At 42.9% G+C, this 27,688-nt stretch overlaps 1 protein-coding gene across 10 annotated transcripts in view; it reads left to right on the forward strand.

Annotated features, from left to right (window-relative positions):
* Positions 1 to 27,688, forward strand: part of BDH2 (3-hydroxybutyrate dehydrogenase 2) — a 50,048-nt gene that overhangs the window by 10,675 nt on the left and 11,685 nt on the right. For all 10 annotated transcript variants that reach the window (XM_029596988.1, XM_029596993.1, XM_029597007.1 and 7 more), the window contains exons 4-7: positions 12,331 to 12,409; positions 13,673 to 13,769; positions 16,095 to 16,203; positions 27,249 to 27,309. In XM_029596988.1, coding sequence (XP_029452848.1) covers positions 12,331 to 12,409; positions 13,673 to 13,769; positions 16,095 to 16,203; positions 27,249 to 27,309 — 346 coding nt within the window. The remainder of the gene's footprint in view (positions 1 to 12,330; positions 12,410 to 13,672; positions 13,770 to 16,094; positions 16,204 to 27,248; positions 27,310 to 27,688) is intronic.

Below are 27,688 nucleotides of genomic sequence, written 5' to 3' on the forward strand. Positions count from 1 at the left end.
TAGACCTTGTACATCCCTAGAATCTGTCTTAAAAAATTAGGGCCAGATTTTATAACATGCGTGCGGACGTAGATTTGTGGGCGCAACCCGGCGCGCATAAATCTACGCCCGATTTTATAACATGCGCGTGCAGTTGCACGCGCATGTTATAAAATCCGGGGTCGGCGCGCACAAGGGGGTGCACACTTGTGCACCTTGCGCGCGCCGAGCCCTAGGGGAGCCCCGATGGCGTTCCCCGTTCCCTCCGCCCCCCCCCCCCAGCCCTACCTAAATCCCCCTCACCTTTATTTTATGATTTACTCCTGCCGGCCAAGTGCCGGCGCGCGAACCCCCAGCCCAGCCGCTGTGCCGGAAGCCTCGGTTCCGCCCCGCCCTTTTTTCAAGCCCCGGGACATACGTGCGTCCCAGGGCTTGCGCGCGTCACCGAGCCTATGCAAAATAGGCTCAGCGCGCGCAGGGGCACTTTCTCGGGGTTATGCACGTAAGATACGCGCGTAACCCTTTGAAAATCTGCCCCTTAACACATGTTACATTCTTCTTCAGATAAGTGCAATAGAGCTGCCTACCCTTTTGCCTTGGTTTACTGGCTTTATGAAACCAAAAGATGTAGATTGGAACCTACAAGAATAGCTTACGGTGGTGCCAGGTTCATTAATTTGCTCCTGAATTTTGAAAGTCTGTACACCCTTCAGATAAAGCATATATACTGCCACAGACTTGTCAGTCCTTTCCATTGGCAGTACCTCAGATCCTGCCTGGGGGAGAGGATCATTATAGTTTATCTAGAGCTGCGGTTCTCAAACTGGTCCTCTAGTACCACCTGGCTAGTTGGCTTTTCAGGGTATCTGCAGTGAATATGCATGAGAGAGTATCATGCAGTGGAAGCAAAGCATTCAGATATCTCATGCATATTCATTGCGGATATTTTGAAAACCTATCTGGTCAGGTGATTCTCGAGGACTAGATTGAGAATCACTAACTTCAGGCTGACTTGGATTTTGAGCAGTTTATGGCTCCATCAGAGGTTTTAATCTTATCCTGAAATGTCTAGTGTGGCACTAACTAAGAGAGTCCTTACCATAAAATACAGTAGATATATATATAAAGAATATTGTGAATTGTCTTTTATGCTTAGTACAGATTTCTTAAAAGAAGATGACAAGATGTGACCAACCATTTGGCCACCAGGTGTCATGGTAGTTATATAACACTATAGATAGAACCTAGAAGCCTTAAAAGATTTTAGACCTGTAGAAAGAAAATCATTTGTGCATACTCTTCCCGTAGACATATTTTACATTGTTGGTAGTATTTTATGGGATGTACTTGTCTTATTAGTTACTGTTTTATAATTAAAATTGTAAATCGCTTAGTTCATGCTGTACAAGCAATTTTATAAAGTTTAATAAAGATAAAGAGGGAACATTTGTAAAGGATAGGTTGGCAAAGGCAGTGCAGAGATCAAACCGCCATATTGGTCCTAAAGAAAACTGAATTGTTTGCAAGTTGTGATTATCCTGAAGTAAAAATAAGGTTCGTCCAAGGATGATGACCATGCAAGACCTCATCAGTCTCTTTAGATCTGAGACTTTGTAGAGGGGCCAATGTAAGCTCGGCAGAGCACAGTTTAACTTGCAGTTGTGCACAAACTTTACTGCCAGTGCAGCAAGGAATTTTGTACACAAGGGGGCCCATGCAATAAGACCTGCAATGAAATCGGCGTTTTTTTTTTTTCAGTGCGGGTGTTTTTTGTTTTTTTTATTAGCACAAGGCAAAAGCAAGCGACTCTGTGGGATGTAATAAGGGGACTACATGCAAATGAGATACGTGGAAAAAACCCCCCCATGGAATACCTAATACACGTGCCAATATCCACATAAGCCCCGATACAGACAGACATGGGAAGACCCCACAAACTAAATTATAGGCGCTAGTAGAACTGTTGCAAAGTTTGTCACACCTAAAATACTGGCAAGTGATCAAAGATGACAAAAAATGAAGTACATGTGGTACTTTGTTTAAAAATAAAACTCCACCCCAAAGGTAATGTAGAAAGGTGGAAAAATAAAAATGCATTTCTCTGAGATCCAGGTGGTGGATGATGTGCCTGCTGCTCTCCCTGGTGTTGTGCTGGGCTGTGTTGGTCACTTTGGCTTAGTTTTTTTTATGGCCGAGGCCCGTTGCTGTGGAAGCCTGGGGGGACATGGCTGCATATTTTTCTTAATTTTTGGAAGTCTGAGGCAGGTCAAGGGAGTGCTGCCTCAGCGGCTTCATGCCACTATGTAAATTGAAAGTGGTGTCTGCTGCGATTTATAAAAGAAAGAAGTGCCGTGTGGGAGCTGGAGTGCGCAGCTGGTGAATGCCACGAGCACTCTGAGGCTTCCCTGATTCTCCAGAGCTATCAGGCAGTGGTGCAGGTTTATCAGGAGTGTGGGAACTACTGCTGGCACAGATTAACACAGCGCCATGCGCGCAGGAGGGGTCTGGAGCAGGCGGCTGATGCGTGCCGTCCCTGCTCCAGGTCTCTTGTGCTGTCACTGTGTCCCGATGCTAAAAAAGTATATATATATAAGTACAAAAAATTGCGCCATCACGCAGATGGCCCCAAATGGGTAAGGGTAGCCTTGGGGAAGATGCTACTGCAAACAAAGGGACAGACACGGCACCGGGAGCTTTGGGAAAGCTCTGCTGCGTTGGGGAGATGCAGGCCCTGCTGATGTCATTGACATCAGCAGCTGCCTAGTACATGGCCTGAAGGCTGTTTTAAGTTTAAAAAAAAACCCAGCAGATTTGGGCAATTTTTTATTAAAAACCTGGTGAAGAGGCTGCCACCCAAGTTTTAGACCCCCAAACACACATTTATATACCCAATGCTAACAGGGGGTAAAGCAGTATATAAATTAATGAAACTGGTATATTTTCTGGTGGTGGTCAGGTGAAAATGCTTTGATAACCTGAACCATGAAAAAATTTGATTTTAAAAGTTTTTATTTTTAAAGATATCTCACAAGATGTAAGAAGCAGTCCTTAGGGACCATAAAAAAGTTAGACTTGGGGAAAAATATGATGTGAGATGTTGAACACCTAGGAAGTTGCTAGGAAATCCTTAATTTGGCTATTAGTTTAACATAAAATATTTTTATTTTTAAATATAGAAATAAGGGAGTTTCCAAAAGATTTCCATAGGAATGGATGCCCCTGGGGTTGTGTGAATGAGGAGTGGATGAGGTTAGGGGGTTTTTATGTTCTGAGGAAAAATATATTTTTATTTATTTTTATTTAAAAACTTTTCTATACCGTCGCTAAGTTATATACCATCGCAACGGTTTACAAATAGGCACACAGACTAAGGTTAGTAAATCTAGGATATCGTACATTCTAACAGGTGCCAATAAAGTTCGGTTACAATTTCATAAATAAAATCATTATTTGAGTAATGTTGGTCAAGTCCAGGTATATTATTGAGTTACTATCTCTTTGAGATATTACTTCTTAAATGTAGGATTGAGTAAATTCATTCTCATCCACATTACTCTGTACATTCATTCTCTACCCTCCACACTCTTTAGTGAAGGCTTTTTTAAAGAGCCATGTTTTTAAATTTTTCTTAAAAGTTTTGAGATTATTCTGTAATCTGAGTTCAGGGGGCATCGTGTTCCATAGTATGGGCCCAGCCAATGATAAAGCCCTTTCTCTCACTTGGGTTAATTTTGCTGACTTTACTGAAGGGATTGTTAGTAGTGCTTTGTTTGCTAAGCGGAGGTTTCTTTGTGGAACGTGTACTCGTAAGGCTGTGTTTAGCCAGTCTGCTTCTTTATCATATATTAGTTTGTGTATGGTACATAAGGCCTTGTATTTTATCCTGTATTTGATGGGTAACCAATGTAAGTCTGCTAGAGTTTCGGTTATATGGTCCCTCCTCTTTTTTCCCGTCAGTATTCTGGCTGCAGTATTTTGAAGTATCTGGAGTAGTCTTATCGATGTGCTTGGGAGTCCTAGTAAGAGTGCATTGCAGTAGTCAGTGCTGGAAAAGATAAGTGTTTGCAATACTGTTCTGAAGTGGGTGGGTGTGAGTAATGGTTTCAATCTTCTGAGGACCATAAGTTTTGCGTAGCCTTCTCTTACTTTTATAGATATGTGTTGTTTCAGGTTGATTTCTGGGTCCATTATTACTCCCAGATTCCTTACTTTTTCGGCTAGCTCAATTTTTTGGTTATTTCTTAGGGTTATCGGTGTTTGAATGATTTCAGTATGTTTTCTCTCAAGGTGAAGGAATTCAGTTTTGTCAATGTTGATAACCAGTTCCATTTGGTTTAGTAGTTGTTTAATTATGTCTAGGTACATGTTAGCTAGACTTAATGTTTTTTCAATTGTGTCATCTATTGGTAGAATTAATTGAATGTCGTCTGCGTAAATGTAATGTATTATCCCTAGGCCTGCCAGCAGATGACATAAGGGTAGCATATATATGTTAAAGAGGGTAGCAGACAGCGCTGAACCCTGAGGTACTCCTGTTTCAAGTTTAAATTTTTCTGATAATGTGTTTTTTATCTGGACTTGAAAGAACCTGTTGTTTAGGTAGGATCTGAACCAGTTTATTGTTTTGTCACATAATCCAATTTCTTCAAGTCTTTTTAGTAGTATTCTGTGGTTTACTGTATCAAAGGCTGCAGATAAGTCGAGCATTATAAGGATGTAATGTTTACTGTTATCAAAACCTCTTAGTATGTTTTCTGTTAGTGAGAGAAGTAATGTCTGTGCTGTAGTATTTTCGGAAGCCGTGTTGTGAAGGGTATGTTATTATTGTCTAGGTGTTCAGCTAGCTGTTTCTGTACTGTTTTCTCTATTAATTTTGCTAATAATGGGAGGTTTGAGACTGGGCGGTAGTTAATGAGGATTAGTGGGTCACTGTTTTTCTTTTTGATGATTGGTTTAATGATTGCCCTTTTTAGTGTATCTGGCATTAATCCTTCAGTTAGGGATAGGTTTATGATATTAGTTAGTGTTGGGGTTACTACATTGGTAATCTTTTTTATCTCAGTTGTTGGTATTGTATCGATTTTATGTGGAGCAGGGTTTATATTTTTTATCATTGATTCAACTTCTTGTTCTGATATTTCTATAAATGAGGACCATATATTTTATATGGATAAATGTATTTGATTTTGTTTTGATTTTTGACCTTGTCAATCATATAACATAAGGACTGTCAGCTGAAGCATCGGGGAAACGGTAGTTAGGGAAGCCTTTTCCAAGGAGACACCATGACAACAGAATCTTTGTCAGAAGTTAGAATGCTGTGAAGTCAGCATAGTCATATTTTCTTTTGGTCAAATCACAATTGATTTTAGGTTTTTTTTAGTAAATTTAAAAAAAAAAAAGTCAAAGATTACCAAAAATATTTCTATCCCTTGTGTTCATAGCCTGAAACATCCAAATTTAAATATGTTCTCATTTAGTCAAGAGAGATATAGAATGTACTATTTTATAAGATGACCTCACCAAAAGTAGGAATTCTCTGTATGTATATATTGGTGACAGTTTAGAGTACTATGGGAGACCTGCCTAGATTTCAGAAGGAGAGGAATTCCGTTGCCTCTGTTTGCATTGAGGCCTAGTAAAAACGCGAAACCTTAGGAAAATAGCTAGGGAACACGTGTGGATGAATGAATGTGACCCTAGTAATTATTATAAGGACCAGATAAAAGGCAGGAAAATTGCTTGTTATAAAATAACTAGCCGTTAAGCCCGTAACAACGGGCTACATTTAAAAAAAAATTTTCGGTCTATTTCCTTCCCACTTCCTCCCCCCTCCCCTCCCCTCACTCTCTCCTCCCCTCCTCCCTCTCCTCCCCTCACTCTCTCCTCCCTCTCACCTCCCCCCACCTCCCTCTCTCCTCCCTCTCACCTCCCCCCTCTATTCTCCCTCTCCTCCCTCCACCTCACTCTATTCTCCCTCCCACCTCCCACCTCCCCCCTCTATTCTCCCTCTCCTCCCCTCCCCCCTCTATTCTCCCTCTCCTCCCTCCCCCCTCAGCTCACTCTCCTCACTCTCTCCTCCCCTTTCAGCTGATCCACAACCGGCAGACAGGGGGGGGTGTCCCTCCCTCGCGCGCGCGCATCGCTGCCGCCGCTACTGCTCCTCCCTCCCTCCCTCGCGTGCGCCGCCGCCGCTCCTGCTTGTCGCCGCTGCTCCTGCTCCTCCCGCTCGTCGCCGCCGCCGCTCCTGCCACCGCCGCTGCCGCTCCTGCTCCTAAGGAGCAGGCGCCATTTTTTTTGGGGGGGGGGCACGCTCTGCTCTGGCCGACGTGCTCGCATGCGCAGTAGAGCTGCTCTCTACTGCGCATTTGCGGCACGTCGGTCCGGGCTCCCTTATGTAGTAGATACTTAAATGAGCTGACTCGCATTACCTTTGTCTTTGATGTAAAAGAAGAGTAAATGGGAAATTGTTAAAGAAAATTTGCATAAAAGTTTAATATTTTATAAAATGCTAATTGATGAATATGGGAGTAAAGCTGATGTAAATAAATCAGTTCCTTGATGTGAAAGAGGCATAAAGCTGGTGTACATAAATCGGTATCTCTCTGTTTAAACCATTTGACAAATGGAAATTTCAGCTAATTTATGCCCAAAGAATAATTATAAAAAATAAATCAGAACATATTGACCTTGAGTAATAGGGTGAGCCCTGAGGGTGAATGTAAGCAATGAAAGGCTATTTGAAAGAGTACAGACAATATTTAATTTGTATTCTTGCCTGAATACGGCTAATTAATTTGTCAAACAATCTATACAGTAAGATAGCTAAGTTATCATCTCTCCTCTGAAACAAATAGGGTGCCTAATTATCTTTTATTAGTTTTCTTTTACTGTTCAGCAAGGCTACAAGACTCATACTACAGTAAGATATTAGTTGGAGGAAGAATTGTTGGTGCTAGGGAAATAGCGTTTTTTTATTAATTTGTTTGAGTCAGGATAATAGGTAAAGCTAATAGATGATGTGGTCAAGAGGCGGACTGTGAGATCCAGACCCCACCTGCAAATGTGAGCAGCGCTAACTAGCCTTGTTATGTTAGCCACCAAAGCATCTCGACTCCGGGGTATCCTAAATCCACACAAGCTAACTACTTTATCAAACTCCGACCCCCCTTCCCCCCATCTTCAAGCAACAGAAGAAAAGCAAGCTAAGATCTAGATTCATCAAGCTGCTATGTTTTTTTGCAGAAGGGGTCCCACTAACACAGGGGGTGTGTGTGTGGGGGGGGGGGGGTGGGATCGCCATGATAGTGGGGCCCTAGCGCTGAAAACACATTGTGGCTGTATGGCGCGTTCTTTTGTGTCACCGCCAAACACCATGACACAAAAGAATGTGGCAAGCAGCCCTTTAACACGTTGGTGGCCCCAACCTCATGGGACCACCACTGTCCCCAGAAAGTATAAACCGTGGCCAGAGAGGTTGAGTGGGAGTCAGTGCTGACTCCCGTTTCAACCTGGGGTCACCAGTTTAGGTAGCCATGACTGCCCCAAAAATGAAAAATTAGTGGAAATATGTGCGTGGCGGTGGGCCAGCCCCCGAAATTTAAGTTCCCCGGCCCCCAAAGTCTCCAATATCCAACTCCCCACCCCCGGCCCCCCTGAAGTCTCCAATTCCCAATCCGATACCCAGCTCTTACCCCAGTCACATGATTGGGGCAAGATCAGGTCGGTGCCATTTTGGAAAATGGCACCGACCAAGGACTGGTGCAAAGGTTCTCCCATCCCCGAAGCGGGATCCAGGATCAGGTAAGGTGGGCTATGGAGAGGGCAGGGGTGGGGGGTGGAAGCTGGTTGATGTCTCCTTTTTTGGCCATGGGGGTAGGGGTGTTAGAGACTTTGGGGGGGGGGGGCCCACTGCATACATATTTCCACTAATTTTTCATTTTTGAGGGAGTCAGGGCTGCATCAACTGGTAGCCCTGGTTGAAATGGCGGTCAGTATTGACCCCCGCTCAATCTCCCCGTTTGGCCACAGTTTTTGTCTTTTTGGGTTGTTGTTTTTTTTTATTTGTTTTTTTTTTTTTTATGGCCGCTGTAAATGTGCAGTGGGAGCCTCGGGATTTGCTTTAGGGTCCCGAGCTTCATCTAATGCTTCCCTAGAAGATGGTGTTATTTTATTGCAGCTGACCACCTTCTCGGTCAGCTATGATAAAATATTTGCATCAGATTGCTTATTAATGACCACCTTTGCATGCATTTCCATTGTTCATGCATGAAAATCACATGCAAAGAAAGTCATTGCAATAGGGGAGGGTATCTGGATGGGGAGATGCAAAATATCGCATATAATCGCACATTTGAGCCCTAGTACAGCTTGATGAATGAACCAGTAAGTGTGTACTAGTCATATGGGACAGTGACTACAAGTACTTAGACGCAGATAGGAATATATAAGAGAAATAAGAGAGACACATATAATAAGACATTAATTATTTGGAGAAATAACATACTTACCTTAAGGTAATCAAAATCCTGCAGTCCATAGGTGCACTAGAAAAATAAAAAGGCTTTAACAAAATCAAGTTCTGGAAATACAAATAAGATACAAGCAAATGATTGGGTGATTTAATTAAGAATATAGATAACAATACTTATCTGGTATAAATTAGGTTCTTCGGTGGAAAATTGGTTTTCAATATTCTTGTAGTTTTGAAAGAGAAAATATGTAATACTATGTGAGAAATTTGTTGGAAAGAAATCTAAACTGTTTCAAATACTATACTTGCAACAGAAGTGTAATAACAATTGTTGAAAAAGATTGACCTTTATCGCTGGTACTTATTGTTGATATCATTACCCTAGCATCTTAACTAATTGTTACAAATAAACCCCAGTTTATTTGAAATTTTCCTTTGGTTATCTATTTCTTCTGTGTGAGTATCTGGTGTTAACCTAATTCAGAAATAAATTAACTAATTTGAAAATCAGCTTTAATTGGGAAACTACCTTAAACTATTTGGCTATTATTCAAGTGACTTTGCTAAAAACATGGCCTCCTCCCTCTTCCACCCCACCCCCCATCCTCTCCATTGCCATTACACTTCCTTTCCTCTTCCTTTCCACTTCGTTTCCACCTCCCTTTATATTCCTCTAAGTGTATATAAAGGCATTACAACTGTATATAAGAACATTATATTCTCAAACACAGGTATATTTACCCCTTCTAAATGTAGGGATCTCCCCCCAATTCTCGGAATTTTCCTGCTCCTCCAAGTTTAACTAACCTAAACTCACATTTCCTCCTCCCCTATTTGTTACTTGTAAAAACGAACTTGTTATATGTAAATACTAATGGTTTAACTGTTCTTCATATAATCATGCGTTAATTGTAAAGCCTGTTGCTAAATTTGTGTTCTCTGTAAACCGATGAGATGTTCCCAACGTTCGTCGGTATATAAAAGCCATTAAATAAAATAAAAATTAGTAATGATACCAGGTGGTCTACAGTAACTTCATATTTTTGGATTCTTTCGAGTTCAGGGCACACAGTGCACCTTCCAAGCAGTTAAGCGCCCGTTCGTTCCTCATCTGTCGTTGGTATTGGTAAAGGCAAATCTGGAATCAGAGCTATACAGTTGGCATGGTTTACTACTCTGAGGTATATGCAGCATAGGTGGCACGGCGTATGTATCTCAGACATGTGGTTAAACTTAATTCCTGCCCTGACTCAGGCACTAAAGAACCGGTGTAAAAAAAAACCCAACCCACATTAACTTTTCTCCCTGCCAGAACGGCTCTCTGCATTTTCCGTGAATAGTTAATTGCCTCCTTTGCATGACATTTGCATGGACTCCCGCTAAACCAGCGGCAGCTTTTTGTGCGGGCTTCTGCATGTATTCTTTTTCCATGCTAAATGGTTATTACATACACACGTAAGATTAGCGTGGAAAAACACACCTAATATCAAACCTGAAAAAGGTTTACTGCAGCTTATTACATGGGCCCCGATGTGCGTTTAAGTTACCGCGCCCTCCTGCAAACCCTTTGCTAATGATGGCATTAGCTATTAACCCCCCTCCCTAATGCCAGAAAAATGCGCTGGCTTAACTTGTGTCTTGTTAGTGCTGGAAACTTAATTTCTAGTTTGAGGTGGAATAAAGTTTCCAGGGCTAATATTAGTCTCTGGATGGAAGCTTGAGTTCTGGCGCCAGAACCTGTAGTAGGGATTTTATGCACAGAAGATATGATTTTGGGCCCATAAATCCTGTTTCCTGTGCAGAAAGCCTGGTTTATGTGCATATACTGTGTCATGTTTTTATGTATTCTAAGAGGTAGATTTTAAAAGCGTAGCTCACGCAAAAACATCCACATACGTGCAACGCAAATTTTAAGAAGCTGGGAAGGGCGCGCGTACCTGCATGTACACACATCCAGAATAAGGAGGCAGAAAAGGGACAGGTCACGGGTGGTCCAGGGGCAGGGCCAAGACTGACCCCCGTAATCACAGATTTTGCAAAGGTAACACGCATATGTTGCCTGCGTAACTTTGCTACTGCTCCTTATGAGAGGTGCAGGAGTCTGGGGGGGAGGGGGGGGGGAGGGGGGAGGGGGAGCACATCTCTGTATAGGGTCAGTCTGATACTCTGTATATAGGGGGCACTTTGAATCGGGGTGCCCCCTATATATAGAGAGCTGAGTTGGGGTTAGGGGGGGTGTTAGACACATTCAGAGGTATTCATAGTAAAACTGACATCAGTAAAGAATTATAATCCTTATGAGTGATGACAAAAATGCCCCTCTAGAGTGGTAGCTGTATATCAGACTGACCCTATACAGAGACGCGCTCTCTCTCTCTAACGTGAGGCGTATTTTTGCTCGCGCTGCAATATGGGCATTCCCTTGAAAATTTACCAGTAAGTGTTTTATTTATGCACATTTTTGGGATTCTCTGCATTTAGCATTAGCCTACCATTGGTTTATTGCACCGTTAGGGAACTCCGGCCCTGGTGTGCCACAGACGGGTGTGGTTTTCAGGACATCACAATGAATATGCATGAAGTATATTTGGATACGGTGGAGTCAGTGGATGCAAATGTACTTCATACATATTCATAGTGGATAACTTGAAAGCCAGACTTGTTTGTGGCACTCCAGGACCTAGCGTTGCTTATCTCTGGTTTACTGTATCAGCAGTTAAACATTTTTTTTTTAGTGTAAGTGTTAAGAAACTCTGCACTGAATTTTAGTGCATAGTTTTAATGCTCAGCTTATTACATTGGTCCCAGAGAGATCTACAGCCATACTTACTTTAAAAAAAAAAAAATTCTACAGGGCAGTATTTCCCAACCTTTTCATACCCAAGGCACACCTACATTAACACAATTATTGTGCGGCACACCAACCTCAACCGAGCAGTCAGTGCAGATAGAAAGAGGACTCTTATGTCTGAAAGAAGAGCAAGGACAATAATGGAAGCCCCACCAGGCTCTCTTCCAAATTTTAAAACAAAGGGAGATAATTGCAAAGACAAGCACAAACCTGTCACGATGGGCTGCCTCCTTCTATTATTTATTTATTTGTTTGTTTGTTTGTTTAACAATGTTTGTATACCGCTTTTACAAACAATGTTTAATCAAAACGGTTTACATAAATGAATTAAAAAAAACTAAATTCATAAAAGCATAAAATTAAAAAGAAGCACAAAATTACAAAAAGAAATAAAAAACTATTAAAAAATAAAAATTATTAATATAACTCAAACCAATATTAATGTATAATAGAGTGCCATGAAATTTGAGAAAAGGGAGAGGTAAGATTATGTTATTATATTATATATTATATTATATAAGTGCAGGAGAAGTGAGGTGCGGGCATCCAGCTCATTTACCTCGGCCGCCAGTATGCAGCTGCCGGAGCTCCTTCACCACACGGTGCTCAGTGCATGGCTCTCCCGACCTGGGCATAAGGACAGGCTGGAAGGTCTCGGATGGGGAAGATGAGGAGGTGCTGCGCACCAGTGTTACGCACTACACAAAGGTTGGCCCCAGTTACCCATGCCATGCTGCCCATTAATTGCTGTGCTCTGGGCCTCGTGCTGTAGCTAGGAAGAGGAGGGAGGAATTGAAGGATTACGAGGGTTCTCAGAAAGGAGTTCCCGCATGTTTAAGAGCCTCCGCTGATGATTCTTGCTGTAGCAAGGCGCTGAGAGCCGAGCCCCCGGTACTGGTCTGGATCGGGGGAGGGGGGACACCGGCATGGTTCTTCCAGCTGACAAACAAGGAAAAGAAGAGGATTCCCCCGTCCTTGCTAAAGTCTTGCACATCTAACCGTTGCGTTGCTTCCTTGTGTTTTTAAGGCATTTGCAAAAGAAGGAGCTGAAGTTCTTGCCACAGACCTCAATGAGGCAAAACTGAAGGAACTGGAGGAGCACCCAGGTAACTGGGGAGCATTTTACAAATCTATCGTACAAACATTTAAAATATTACACGCGGGTACTGTATAGCAATCACCATTTTAGCATTTTAAAGGGGGCACACCATCACATATTATGCTCATTAGCTTAGTAGGAGATGCAAATGGTGGGTTTGGGGGGTTGGAGTGGGTTAAGCTACTTTGTTTCTTAGCTCCGGGATCAGCACAAACCTATATTTTACAGGAAAATATTTGTATAGGAGTCACAAGAAGAGTTTTGTGTAGCAAATTTTGAATCAAGAGAATTTTTTTTTTTTAACTTCTGTCTCTGGTGTGTTCTCTTGTCTCTCTCTCTCTATTCCTTCTCCCCACTACCTCTTTATAAGTATTTTCTTGCTTTTTCATTCATTCATTCATTCATTCATTCATTCATTCATTCATTCATTCATTCTGTTCTGTCCTGAACCTTGTCCCTATTTTTCTTTTCCTTTCTTCCCCCAAATACTTCCTTTCTCTCTCTTCTTTCAATCCCCAATCTCCTCGGCTTTGCTGCCTTCATCACCCCTTCCACCTCTCTCTCCCCTGCCGGTCCCCTTCCCCTGCAGCCTTTTCTCTCTCTCTGACTTACCTTCTACTCCTCTCGCTCTCCCGCTGCCACCCTGTGTTCAATTTAACTATTGAAATCTTGGGGGTGGGGGTGCGAGGTTGGGGAGACTGTAGGGGCACTAGCAAGGCCTCTCCACCAGCACAGCTTGGTGCGCTCGAGCTTTCACATCTGATAAGCAGAGAGGGATCCCTTAGTTTTGAAAAAATGAAAGGAAAGTTGAAGATCAAGTAGAATCTATGATATTCCTATAGGAAGAAGTTAGACAAAAGATATGGGCTTTATGATCCTTATCTGCTCTTACGTTCCTTTAGGATTCTGTTGTTGTTCAAATTTTTATTCCATATCCAGCTTTATCCCCTCCTTTCCTCCCACCAGGAATGTAAGTTAAAGGAGTCCTCTGTGATGAAGAGATCACAGGTACAGTCCTTGCAAGTAGGTTCCCTCCTTTCAAACCTCTGGGTTTGTGTAATAGTCACAGACACCGTGGATCAGGGATCAGACTTTGGTGCTGCTGTCATGTACCTTGTGGTATCTGGTTGTAGAGATGTCTGCGGTCTGTGACTTGAGAGAGATTTGTGAAAAGTCTTAATGTTCACTTTTGACAGGTGATAGTGATACCTTTAGTAGAAAAGTAGTGCCACCATGCCCATTTCATAATAATTATGTTTAATTTTTGTAGGCATTCAAACTCGGAGGCTAGATGTCACCAAGAAAGAACAAATTGAAAGTTTGGCCAAAGACATTCAGAAGATTGATGTCCTTGTTAATATTGCTGGGTTAGTGGTTCTTTCATTTTTAAACCCCTTCTTCCATGCACCAGCTTACATTCCATAGAATAAGCTGAGTTATGGTTTTGGATGTGAGGGAGTGATTTGGGATTTTATTAATAGACTCAACTGCACAAAGAGGTTGAAAGACACCGAAAGAATGTTTACAAAAGTTCAAATAAAGCACCCTGCTCAGACTGAATCCTGAGCTCAACATGTCATTGGTGGTAGTAACGTCCATGCAATGAAATTTCTGTGGTGTTAAATAAATGGAAAAATGGTTGGTTCCGGCCAGAGATGTATCTATGGGACTCTCATGCATCAGTTATTGTAGGCTGCGAGTCTGTAAACATGGATTTTCATGGGATGAGTGATGGAAATGCTATATACCGGGTGTGTATATATATAAATCACTTAATTTTTAATTATGATAAAACAGATTTTTGAATCAGTGTAGAGGGCTGACAAGTGAAGAAGAGCCATGCTGAATTTGTTATCTTTAGTGGCGATAGGAGCTGGCTGAACGTTTTGGGTACATTAGTACCTGGCTGTTCAAATAACTGCAAGAAGTAATTCCAGAAGTAGCAAGGATACTTCTCTGTAGAAAGCCCACAGACCTTTTCAGGCTTGTAAGACCAGAACCTACTATAACCATGGCATTAGATTTTTTTCGGTATTTTCAAAACTTTTCTCTTTTGGTTTTCCTGATACAAAATTGATTTGGCCGTCAAAATCATTTGATTTCAATTTTTCTTTGCTTGATATTTGCACTGGAAAATTATATGCACAGTATGTCATAAAGAACTGGAATCATGGCTTTTTGTTAAAGCCTTTGGAAGGTGAGACTACTTGGTGATCATCTCTCCAGATTGGTTTTATGGGGCTTTGGAAGGAGATGGGTTGGGAATTTGTGTGTTTTTTTGTAATTTTGTTAAATTGTAATTGCTTTTGACTTCATAGAGCATATTTGCTGGTTATGTGCTTTGTAACTCAGGGCAGTGAGGTTGTGGCAAAAATATGAAACAGAGCACATAAATATGCCTTTGCTTTGGGGGCTGAAACAGTGAACTTCATCTGTAACATCGCTGGTTTCATTGGATTGTGAAAGAATTCATTGAAGTAAACAGTGCAGGAAGCCAGGGATCTTATAGATGAAGTCCACTGTTTGCGCCCCCAAAGTAGGTACATACCATGCCAAAACGTGGCTGTGTCAGGTTGGTAAAGGAGAGATGAAGCAAAAGAAATGTTGGGGAAAAAACCCGCTAAACTGAACATCAGGTGACTTCTCTATATTGTGAGCTATGCCACAGCACTCCGGTATCGCTACATATAAGCGAGGGTTTAACAGTTGTAGAGATGTATTTTATCTGCACAAGAAAAAAATGTTTTAAAAAATTGTGACCATTTACATTTTTCTGACACATGAGCTGCCCCTGTGAATGCCATTAGTCACATTTTTTTTTAACACACTGGTCCTGACAGATAAAGCCATAATCCATGGTGTTTGTTACAAAAAATAAAGAAAGCACTAGAGGCTGGAAAGAGGCAGCTGCTGCTGTGGGAGAAAAAGAAGAGGGGCTGAGGAGTGAAAAATAGGAAGGGAAAGAGAGACTTCTGAGAGAATAGGAAGAGAGATGGGGGAGGGAGTTTAGAGACTGCATGGGAAGAAGAGTAAGAAAAGGAGCAAAATCAGATGGAAGGAGATGTTAAGAGAGGCAGGGGCAAGAGACGAGATCAGAAGGAAGTTAAAAAAAAAAAAAAAAAAAGGAATGTAAAGCAAAAGAAAACAAAGGAAGGAGAGACTGATCTGAAAGACTAGAAATAATGAAAGGGAATGAGAAATTCAGGCACACAATAAAGGTTTTAAAACATTTTTATTTTTTAAAGAAAAACATTTAAAACCGGATATATTTAAATAGCATCAAATATGCATATCCATGTACAATCATAGGAAATGTATGCACACGTTGTTCCTAGAACTGCTCGAAAATCTCAAATATGGTGCTGCAAACCTTTCAGACCCTTGACGTGGAGTCTACCCTTGAGCTGCAGCAGGAAACTGGGGGACTTGCTCATAGTTCAGATTCCTCTAAGAAAAGCAGGGCTGTAAGCGTGTGTGTGTGTGTGTATCCAATGAGATAAACCAGGACTGGATCAGCATGCCTTGAAAAAGCGAGATCAGTTGGGAACCCTACTGCTAATAAGAGGAAGGACTTGTATATAGCTCTCATGTTATCCTGCCATATTTTTCTGACTACCCATGAACCCTGTAGTTCAAGATGAAAGGTGTGTGTTGCAAACGGTTTCAGTGCTGCTCTCCTTCTGTTTTTCTAGTTTTGTCCATCATGGGACTATTCTGGAGTGTGAAGAGGCAGATTGGGACTTTACTATGAACGTTAATGTTCGCAGCATGTATCTGTTGATCAAAGCATTCCTGCCTAAAGTAAGTAAGAACCTGATCTTCCAGTTGATGTATAATTAGTGCACAGGTATATCATACTATAAGATTTTATTCCAGCGGCATTTTTTCCCAGTTCCATTTCAAGGGCAATATTTATTTATTTAGATTTTTATATTCCACTTTTCGGCACTTCAGAGTGGATTACATTCACAATAGTGTTTTTGGTGAAGAATGTGCTAATATCCGTGTTTCTGTCTTAGTAAATTGAAGTGAAAGTGAATGAGGCTTGAGTTGGCTTGCCCATCTTTCAAATGACTGCAGGAAAAGATTACATGGCCCATTCACACTGCTAAGGGCATAGCCCAATTGACAGTCACAGGAGCTTGACCACTCCTTATCCAAGTCAGTTTTTGTCTTTTTCTTTGGTTCTCTACCATCTTGTGTAGATAAGCATACAAGATTTCATACTTAATCCAGCCTCTCTCTTCCCTTCCTTCAGCTCTCCCACCCCCACCATGTTTTAACACTAAGATTTTTCATCTAAAGAGCGCTCAAAACTAGTGATGCTGTTGCTTGAACATCCAGCCTCCTACATACATATGTCCTTGCTTGGACAGTATCTGGTCATCACCAACCCACCAGTACAGACCTGCTTCTGGGAGCTTGTAGCTTGCTGGTACAAGTCCAGCTACCCTTGTAGCCTGTGGTTGTTGCTAGGTTGTGTTTGCTTTGTCTTCTCATCCTTTTTACCTGATCACCTGCCAACAACGACCTAGTTTGTTTCTGGGACGTTGTTGTGTTGGCAGGTATACACATTTGCTAATATTTTTAATTTGTGACTTGCAGCACTCAAACTATTCTAGGCCTATGTCTCCACTAAGCATATGCTGCCAGCATGTGCGGTGACTATATAAAGCAGTAAGGAGACATCAAAGAATTTAATAACACACCAAACTCCTTACAGTGCTAGAACCCTGATAAAGGATTTAAAGTATACTCATTCCATTTATAGGGCTTCAGGAATACTGTATCATCACTACTCTGAGTTGGGAGTGGATTAGATTATCCCTGGACCGTGTCCCTGTCACGTAATAGGGGCAAGGTCAACATCACCGCCATTTTGAAAAATGGCTTTGGCAGGCCCAGAGAGAGGGAATGCTCCAGACCCTCAATGAACCCCAGTGACAACTTTTTGAAGTGTAGGGGTGGTGCTCTGACTGCTCCCCAGACAATCAGGCTACTTTTTTGGTGTTGGGGAGTGGGGGACCACTAGACCCCATGGATTTAACTTTATTTGGATGGGAGTGAGATGTGGAGGAGGGTCATATGGGTAAGGAGCTATTTCATGTCATCCTGCTACACCAGACCAGGCTATACGTGCGGGTTGTTTCCCCGTACCAGCAGATGGAGGCAGACAACACTGTTTTCCTACTTTGACATCATCACCAAAACTTAGGGGTGGTGGAACTCAGGAAAATTCCAGTATTTTCTGCCTTCAGCAGATGGCAGGACCTGGTGGTGAAGCAGCTCTGCATTGGATCCTGATTTCGATTAGACCTGGGGCCAGACTACTGGCTTTGGCCTGCAGAGCGAGCCCTCTATTTCAACTTCCAGTCCCAGAGGCAACGAAAGCTTCTAGACACACACAAAAAAGAAATGGAAATGCCTTTCTTCTTGAGCCCAGAGGTTCGTCTGGCATCTCTTCTCTCTCTCACTCCTTTTCTCTCCCTCTCCCTTAGTCCCCATTTTTATTAAAATAAAATAAAAAACCAAGGGGATGATTTAGGAAGGGGAGACTCGAAGGAGAGAGACATTGGGCTGAATTGCGAGGCACCGCTCCTGATAACTGTGAGTATGGGTGGGTGCCTGATTCTTCCATGCTGCACCAGGAGAGGGTGCAACCTGGATCGTGAGTGAGCGCTCCAGGGGAGGAAGGCCCCGTATCCACACATTGAGAGTTCAATGCAGACTTCCCAAATATAAAAAAAAAAAATAAGAAAAGAGAGGGAATTTTTAAGGCAGAACCTTAAGCTCCTCTATGAGGATCCTTTTTGCCCCCTCCCCACCTTTCTCTGCTCCTGCTCTGTTTAAAACAACAAAAACAAAGGAGACAGGCCTTTTTTTTAAATGGAGTGCAAACATGAGAGAATGGGCAGACCTCGGGTATGTGCCTGCTGAGCACTTTGGTTTTTTTTCATTGGGATTCAATTTCCTGAGTTGAGCAGCTTTGAGGGAAGTGCTGGACCTGATCTTGTGGCCCATAGGACCTGCAGAAGCACTGTGGCTATCGCTGGCAATTTTTGAGGGGTTCCCCAAGGATTTTTATCTTAGGGTCTTCCTCATGATGCAGGAAAGACCCTATGATACAAGCAGGGGGGGGGGGCCTCGGTTATTTTACTTGTAGTCTTTCATTTTTGGTGGGCCGGCAGCCATATTGAATTCTTCACCCATGGTCGGGTCTGCTTTCTAGCAGCATCCTGTAGACGTGGGGCATTGCCAGACTCCCTCCTGCTCTGGTTCTTTTTAGCCAGGGTCTGGGCCCTGCCCAGTTTTTGGAATGGACCTCCTTTATCTTACATCTGGCAGTCTAGTAATTGCTGAGACTGAAGCCAGGAGGAGGTCTTCTGTTGGCTTGACTGCAGCTGTGACGAGGCAGGAGCCTCAGAGCATGCAGGTACGCCGATTTAAGGTGTGTGCCTGTCCTTGGCTTGAGTGCAGGCCAATCTGTAACAAGGTAAACTCTAATAAACCAGAGAGATTACAGGGTTAGCGTGGCCTAGACTCCCTCTGCCCGTATGGAAGACATGTCGAACGGTGTCTAGTCCAATGCTTGTAGCACCCCCTTTTGACTGGGAGCCGACCCTCCACAATCTTATACCAAGAGATTTCCCTTATGTCACCCCCCCTCCCCCGCCTGAAGTATCTCATTCCTACATTCCAATATTCTTCAGTCACTGCTTTATATTAACTAGCTCCTTTGGCCCAGACTTCCCAGGCATTAGTCAGGGTAATAGTCTCTTAATCCTGGCTCGGTAGGCAAACTAACTTCAGTGAAGAGGGATTGGCACTCTTTTGCACCAGGCACCGATAATTGGTCATTTAACCTACTGACCAGTTTGCCAGCACTTAATTCCAGAAAAAGTCCAGACACCACAGATATTCTTCAGCTGTTTTATTTCCAGGCTTCACATGTGCACCTTCACTGGGAATGTGTGACAATTCTAATCTTCAGGGCAACAAACAATTCTTCAGTAAACAGTTACAGTCCATGCTCAGATTCCAACAAACAGAAAAGCCACAAAACACAAAAATCCTTGCAGCTTCTCAGATTGGTATTGGCGTGTGGTCAGGGCCTTCAAGGGATTCAGTGAATCCCCAGCCCATAGGCGTCTCTTCAGGGTAGCAAGCGCCACCCCAATTTTATGCATTGGATTGGGCAGGGATAAACCAAAACCCTGCTCGATCTGATCAACTATATCACATCTAGCTACACCTCCCCCCATACATGGGCAACAGGAGTTGCATTTATCGAAATGTCATCTTCTGCTGCCACGGGGCCAATCTTGCAGCTCTTACCATGAGGCCAGCCCCATGGCAGCAGGAGATGTCGTTTGGATAAACGCGAATCCTGCTGCTGCCCACGCCACGACTCAGCAAGGCCACCACGGAGCCTTTCCTGTGATGGCTGAAGAGAGAGAGATCTGATGCCATGGCCACCAGCGGACCTCATCCCACTGGCGGCTGAAGAGAGGAGAAGGATGCGGTGGCCGTTAGTGGACCCCATCCCATTGGCAGCTGAAGAGAGAAGGATACCATGGTTGCCATGGACCTCATACCGCTGGCAGCCAAAGAAAGGAGGAGGACACGATGGCCGGCAATGGACTCCATCCTGCTGGCAGCTGAAGAAGAGCCCAAGGCTGTGTGTGTGTGTGTGTGTGTGTGTATGGCTGGGTGACTTCTTGTATGTGTGTGAGTATGACTGCTTGTGTGTGTGTGCATGGAGGAGTGACAGCCTGTGTGTGTGGATGTCAGTGGGTGGGTGAGTGTGGCTGGGAGAGAGCCTGTGGGGGTGAGGGTGTATGTGTGACTGCCTGTGTGTGTGTATGTTTACTTAGATGGGTGGGTGGAAGCCTGTATGTGTGTTGTGGGTAGATGAGATCTGTGTGTGTGTGTGTAGGGGCAGGTGAGTGACTGCTTTTGTGCGGGTGGGGGTGAGAGGCTGTTTGTGTCTGGGTTAGAACCACTTCGATAAATTTTCATATCTACTCATGAGCGTACATGTGTGTGCGCTACCCGGCACGCACACATGTATACCCGATTTTATAACATGCGCGTGCAAGCATTAGGCAAACTAGGCAGTTGCCTTGATCACCAAAATTTTGGGGGTGTTAAAATCCCATCAGAGTGAGAGAGAGAGAGGTTCTACGCCAGAGCCAATACCACCAAAGAAGGGAGCGCTGTGCAGGAGCCACTACCACTGGTAGGAGGGAGCGCTGTGCAGGAGCCACTACCACTGGTAGGAGGGAGCGCTGTGCTGGAGCCACTACCACTGGTAGGAGGGAGCGCTGTGCTGGAGCCACTACCACTGGTAGGAGGGAGCGCTGTGCAGGAGCCACTACCACTGGTAGGAGGGAGCGCTGTGCAGGAGCCACTACCACTGGTAGGAGGGAGCGCCCCTGTTGCGTCCATTGGTCTCAGATGGCTTCACCCCGTATGCCTCACCTTGTTCTCTCGGCTCTTCCCGCTTACCTTGGGAAAATGGCTACCGCTTCTGCAAGCCGCCCTCTCCGGTGACCCCAGAATGGCTATGGCGTTGCCTCCCACAATGTTCCTCCCAAGGGCCTACTAGGGTGCACCCGTGCGCGCGCGCTACCCACATCTTTATTCTAGCTATGGCGCGAACCTCGGGGGCGTCCCCCTCGAGTGACGTCACAACATCCAGGTATTTAGCCTGCCCTTACTTGCTAGCTAATCGAGTTAGCAAGGATTGGATTTCGGATTGGATTTGTCCGGTCTACGCTGCTCTGCCGCTTCTGTGCAGCCGCTGGAAGCTCTCTCTCTCTCTCTGCCCTTCGGGGTATTGACTAACCTGGGTACCCCTCCTCGGGGACCCTTCCTCTTCTTTTAGGTGCCTTACTGGGATCAGGTCCTCGAGGGCCTGCTCTCCCTGCCTTGGTGCCTGGAACCATCTACTTCTGCCTGGTGGAAACCTTCTACATTACAGTTACCATCTAGTGAGTAATATAGCTCTCAGTCTATCTCATCTATAGCTTTGCTGTGCTGGGAAGCCTATTGACCGGAACCTCCCTATATCAACTTGGTGAGAAGAGTTCCTCTGCTGAGGGTCCCTGGACTGCTAATTCAGAACCTGCTCACTACTGCCACCTCTGGTGGCTTACATCTGCTGTATAATAAAAGACAATTCAGTGTTTGTGTGTCCTGAGTCTAGCCCAGTACTGTGCTCCCCACGGGGCTCCTCCCCGTGGGCGTGGTCATCTTCCACAGTACCCAGGAATCCATTCAAACACCTCAAAACCATAACAGCTGTGCAGGAGCCACTACCACTGCTAGGAGGTAGCGCTGTGCTGGAGCTGCCACCAAATAGGTAAATTGGGGAAAAGAGTGCATAATGAAAGGTTTACCTAGGGCATCCAAAACTCTTGCACCAGCCCCGAATGGAACAAAAATCAAAAGCTAAACAGTACTATTTGATTTATTTTCAATACTCCTTTACTGAAGCGCTTCTTAATATCAGAATAATTTACTATAGATTGCCTTCATTCTCCAGGAAAGCTTGTCACCATCTTCCGTTCCCTAGGTTGTCCATTGTAACCTGTTCTCCTTAATACCACCTTATTTTTTTGGTTTGATTTATATATTCTGCCTTTCAGTCACTTCAAAGCAGATTACATTCAGGTACTGTAGGTATTTCCCTATCACCAGAGGGCTCACAATCTGTTGCCAACTACCTCATTCATAAACTAAAGGACATTTTATTCTTTCTTTTTTTTTTTTTTTTATTTTATTTTTTAAGAATATTTCAGATTATTACAAAGTAATATTCACTTTGTCAGAAACATAGGAAACATACAATCTTCAAAAGGAAAAAATAACATATCAAGAAGAGAAAAACATCATCCTTTATACTTAGACCACAATATTCTGGGAGTAGGTATTAGAGATCCAGACTAAAGGAGTAATACAAGAAAACCATTTCCAGGAAAATAGCATTTACATGAAGTTATCCTAACTAACTAATTACTCCTGAGATATGGGGCTTACTTGAGGAGAGGAGGTAGGGAGCTCACATTTACGAGAATCCAAAAAAGTTTTTAAATGTTCAGGGAAAAAATATACATAAATTTCACTATTTAATTTCAGAATACATTTACAAGGAAATTTTAACCAAAATGTTGCTCCAACTGATTGGGCTTCCTGTCATAATGACAGGAAGCCTTTCCTCTTCTCCTGTGTGGACCTTGCTAGGTCTGGGAAAATCTGTATAAATTGACCATGAAAATTTACCCTTAAATTTTGAAAATAACAACGCATAACGTAACTAAGGTCAGGTTCATTTATTTGTTTAACAAATGTATAACCCACCTCCCCAATTTAGTTAAATCACCCAAGGTGGCATACAAATCACAGGCATAATAAAAAGACTAAAAATATATAAAACATGACTTCACAATTATTTCATCACCCTCACATTTGATTTCAATCCATCATTTCCACTGCTTAACAACCCGGTAAAAATCACATATCTGTGATGCTAATCATATTTTGATTTTCTTGTGGAATGTCATGTAATTTTGCTTCATTCTGACCTCTACCAGTAGGGAGTTCCACAACAATGGGGAAACAGTTGAAAAAGTTCTTGTTCATAGCTGGGTGTGTTTTAAATCTTTAAAATTGGGCAGTAGTCAGGTAGGCACATGTCACGGGTGGAAATGAGTAGGGGTGTTTTTTTGTGAGGTAGAGGAGCTGGACACAGACACAGAGCTGGCCCAAGCTTTCCCACTAATAATAATGAGCATGACTGTTTGGTGCGATATATAAATGTGTGTATTTACAAAGTATAATAATAAAAACAAATCAGTCACTTATAATAACTGTTAGGACAAATCATAAAAATAGATTATATATGCACAATGAGCAGACTAAATAATCTACCCCAGCTAACAGGGATATATTTGTATACAAATGGCCTAGCAATAAGCGGTCACTTTCCTGGATGAGTGTCCACTGGTGACTCAGCAAGCATTGTCTCTGTGGGCGGACTATAACGGTACTGGTGATTCCATTGCGTTGTCGAGATGGGCATGCTGATCTGGTCAGAACTTAGCTCTCGGCAGGAATCAGTCCGTCCTGCTGTGCTTAGGGTCTTATGTGCCAGCCCAGACAAGCGCTGTATAGTTCTCTTTGTCTCTCAGCTCTCATTAAAGTATTGCCAAACTAACTGATTAGGAAAAACTATTATGTGTCTCAGCACTACTCTGAAATGATGATTTTCTCTAGCTTTAACCATATTTCATGTTTCTCCATTTTGTATATCATAATAAATACATTCTCTCTCACATGTGGGACTACTAGCCCTTCACACACTCTAAACCTATCACATTCTGCTGGATGTCCAGAATGATAAGAAAATCAGTAGTAGTAACATTAGTGTCATGTAAATAAAAGCAAGCATCATAATTTGGATAGGAAGCAAAGACTACTGCAAAACCAGTACCAATATAGAAAAGAATGTAAGTGCCCCAAAATCACACTTATATCCATGGGGCCTGTAAATCCTGTGTGCAGTGTAATCTGGGCTGATGCCAAGTGTTTTGCAGCCCCCAGCTTCCTCTTAGCAAACAGAGCTGCTAATACTATTCTTCATTGAACACCAAGGACAAGATTTTAATTTCCTAATTGCCAGTTTGTTTGCTTTCACATTTAAGTGGTATTCTTATTCTCTGACTAGGTCATGCCTCCATCTTGCATTTTGTATTTGTCTGTGACTTTGAAGTTTTCAGTCTGCTTTTTATCAAACTAGAAGGGAGGGCTGCCTAACTGTCTAGAGTCCTGTAATTTTTTCTTTTATGCTTTGAACATTGCACATGCATATATACAGTACTGTGTTTCTGTTTATTAATTTATTTGCAAAAATGTCTTGCCTGCACAATTACCAGACATCTGTTCTGAGTGGTTCACAATTTAAACATACATAATATAAAAACAGACACATAACATAACAAAAACCCTTAGTACTCACCCAAAGACTTTGTGAAACAAATATGCCTTCACATGCTTACAAAAGACCTTATTATCCTGTAATTGACAAATTTCAATATGGAATTTCCACTCCACAAAAAAGGGGCAACCCAGAAAAAAGCTCTATTCCTGGTCTCTTGCAACATAGCATTGGTACTTCCAAAGAGCTGATAACAAAGATGCCATCTCCGAACGCAACGAACAAATTGGTGAATACCATGACACTTGTACCTTTAAATAATCCTGCTCCTCTCCATAAATTGTGCGATATACCAAGGATAAAATCTTAAATTTAACTCTTTGACTGATAGGGAGCCAATGCAGGGACCTCAGCACTGGAGTAATGCGGTCCCTCAAAAGGGTCCCTGTCAGCAAACAAGCATTCAGCACCAAATGCAATATCCTTAACTGACTCTTAGGCAAACCAATGTATAAGGAATTGTAGTAATCCAAAGTGGAAAAGACAAGTGCATGAATCACCACTCTGAAACCTTTCTTGTCTAAAATGTATTTCAAGCGTAGTAACTTACAAAGCTTGAAAAGTCTAGCCTGTACAACCGCAAGCATTTGTTTTCTAAAAGAAAAAGCCGAAATCCATCACTACCCCGATTCCAGAGGACAGGATCAAAATCATCATATCATCAAAGTATACCTGCCCTGGAGCATGCTTTGTAGGTCTTTAGATTTAAAGAGGGAGTTGGTTGGACCGTTAGATGACCGAGGGGTTAAAGGGGCTCTTAGGGAAGATATAGCCATTGCAGAAAGACTAAATTAATTCTTTGCTTCTGTGTTTACTAATAAGGATGTTGGGGAGATACCAGTTCCGGAGATGGTTTTCAAGATTGATGAGTCAGAAAAACTGAACCAAATCACTGTGAACCTGGAAGATGTAATAATCCAGATTGACAAACTAAAGAGTAGCAAATCATCTGGACCGGATGGTGTGCATCCTAGGGTACTGAAGGAACTAAAAAATGAAATTTCTGATCTATTAGTTAAAATTTGTAACCTATCATTAAAATCATCCATGTATCTGAAGACTGGAGAGTGGCTAATGTAACCCCAATGTTTTAAAAGGGTTCCAGGGGTGATCAGGGAAACTATAGACTTCAGTGCCGGGAAAAATAGTGGAAACTATTCTAAAGATCAAAATCATAGAGCATATAGAAAGACATGGATTTACCCAAGGGAAGTCTTGCTTCATTTTTTGAAGGGGTTAATAAACATGTGGATGTAGTGTATTTGGATTTTCAGAAGGCATTTGACAAAATCCCTCAAGAGAGGCTTCTAAGAAAACTAAAATGTCATGGGACAGGAGGCACTGTCCTTTCGTGGATTACAAACTGGTTAAAAGACAGGAAACAGAGAGTAGGATTAAATGGTCAATTTTCTCAGTGAAAAGGGTAAACAGTGGAGTGCCTCAGGTATCTGTACTTGGACCAGTGCTTTTCAATCTACTAGATAAGGGAGCCCGGACCGACGTGCCGCAAATGCGCAGTAGAGAGCAACTCTACCGCGCATGCGCGGGCGAGCACGTCGGCCAGAGCTTGCCCATAACAAAAAATGGCGCTGGGAGGAGCGGCGGCAAGGCGCAGTAGCGGCACGCGCGCGCGAGGGACCTCCCCCGAAGATCTTCCATTTGTGCTATCCGGAAGGGGAGGGGAGAGAGGAGGAGGGAGTGACTGAGGGGAGGAGGGAGGGAGAATAAAGGGGGAGAGGAGAATGAGGGGGGGAGGGGAGGAAATGGACCGAAAATGTTTTTTTAATGTAGCCCGTTATTACGGGCTTAACGTCTAGTATATATATAAATGATCTGCAAAGGAATACAATGAGTGAGGTTACTGAATTTGCGGATGATACAAAATTATTCAAAGTAGTTAAATCACAAGCGGATTGTGATACATTACAGGTGGACCTTGCAAGACTGAAGATTGGGCCTCCAAATGGCAGATGAAATTTAATGTGGACAAGTGCAAGATGTTGCACATAGGGAAAAATAACCCTTGCTGTAGTTACACAATGTTAGGTTCCATATTAGGAGCTACCACCCAGGAAAAAGATCTAGGCATCATAGTGGATAATGCTTTGAAATCGTCAGCTCAGTAGGCTGCAGCAGTCAAAAAAGCAAACAATATTAGGAATTATTAGGAAGGGACTGGTTAATAAAACGGAAAATGTCATAATGCCTCTGTATCGCTCCATGGTGAGACCGCACCTTGAATACTGTGTACAATTCTGGTCGCCGCATCTCAAAAAAGATATAGTTGTGATGGAGAAGGTACAGAGAAGGACAACCAAAATGATAAAGGGGATGGAACAGCTCCCCTATGAGGAAAGGCTGAAGAGGTTAGGGCTGTTCAGCTTGGAGAAGACACGGCTGAGGGGGGGATATGATAGAGGTCTTTAAGATCATGAGAGGTCTTGAACAGTAGATGTGAATCGGTTATTTACACTTTTGAAGGCATTCCATGAAGTTAGCAAGTAACACATTTAAGACTAATCGGAGAAAATACTTTTTCACTCAATGCACAATAAAGCTCTGGAATTCGTTGTCAGAGGATGTGGTTAGTTCAGTTAGTGCAGCTGAGTTCAAAAAAGGTTTGGATAAGTTCTTGGAGGAGAAGTCCATTAAAGGTTATTAATCAAGTTTACTTAGGGAATAGCCACTGCTATTAATTGCATCAGTAGCATGGTATCTTCTTAGTGTTTGCCAGGCTCTTGTGGCCTGGTTTGGCCTCTGTTGGAAACAGGATGCTGGGCTTGATGGACCCTTGGTCTGACCCAGCTTAGCAATTTCTTATGTTCTTATCTATTGTTTGCTTTGGCAGATGCTTGAGCAGAAGTCGGGAAATATTATCAACATGTCTTCAGTAGCATCCAGCATCAAAGGTCAGTAGCTCTATCTATAAAGAGGTGCAAGGAATAGATTTATTTGACTAGTATTTGATTAACACATGCTACCACAAAGACTGTCAGTAGTGTAACAGCACCAGATTAATTAGCATTTGAATATGGACAGCTGGTCCGATGTGTCTCAGTTGTAGCACTAAGCACTGCCATGCAGGAAACCTGACTTTAATTCCTGGGCCTGCACTCTGTCCCTTGGTCCTTCCAGGACTGATAATGCTGCGGAGGCAGTTCATAGCTCCCCCTGGGGGGGGGGGGAGGGGCGGAGCCCCGGTCATCACACAGTGGTGATGCCTAGTAAATACACAGAAGGCGCAGGCTTATAGGTTTCGAGAGGGATCCACATTCTGTGTCCTCTGGC

This window comes from Rhinatrema bivittatum, chromosome 1, assembly GCF_901001135.1.
Source record: "Rhinatrema bivittatum chromosome 1, aRhiBiv1.1, whole genome shotgun sequence".
Taxonomy (NCBI): domain Eukaryota; kingdom Metazoa; phylum Chordata; class Amphibia; order Gymnophiona; family Rhinatrematidae; genus Rhinatrema; species Rhinatrema bivittatum.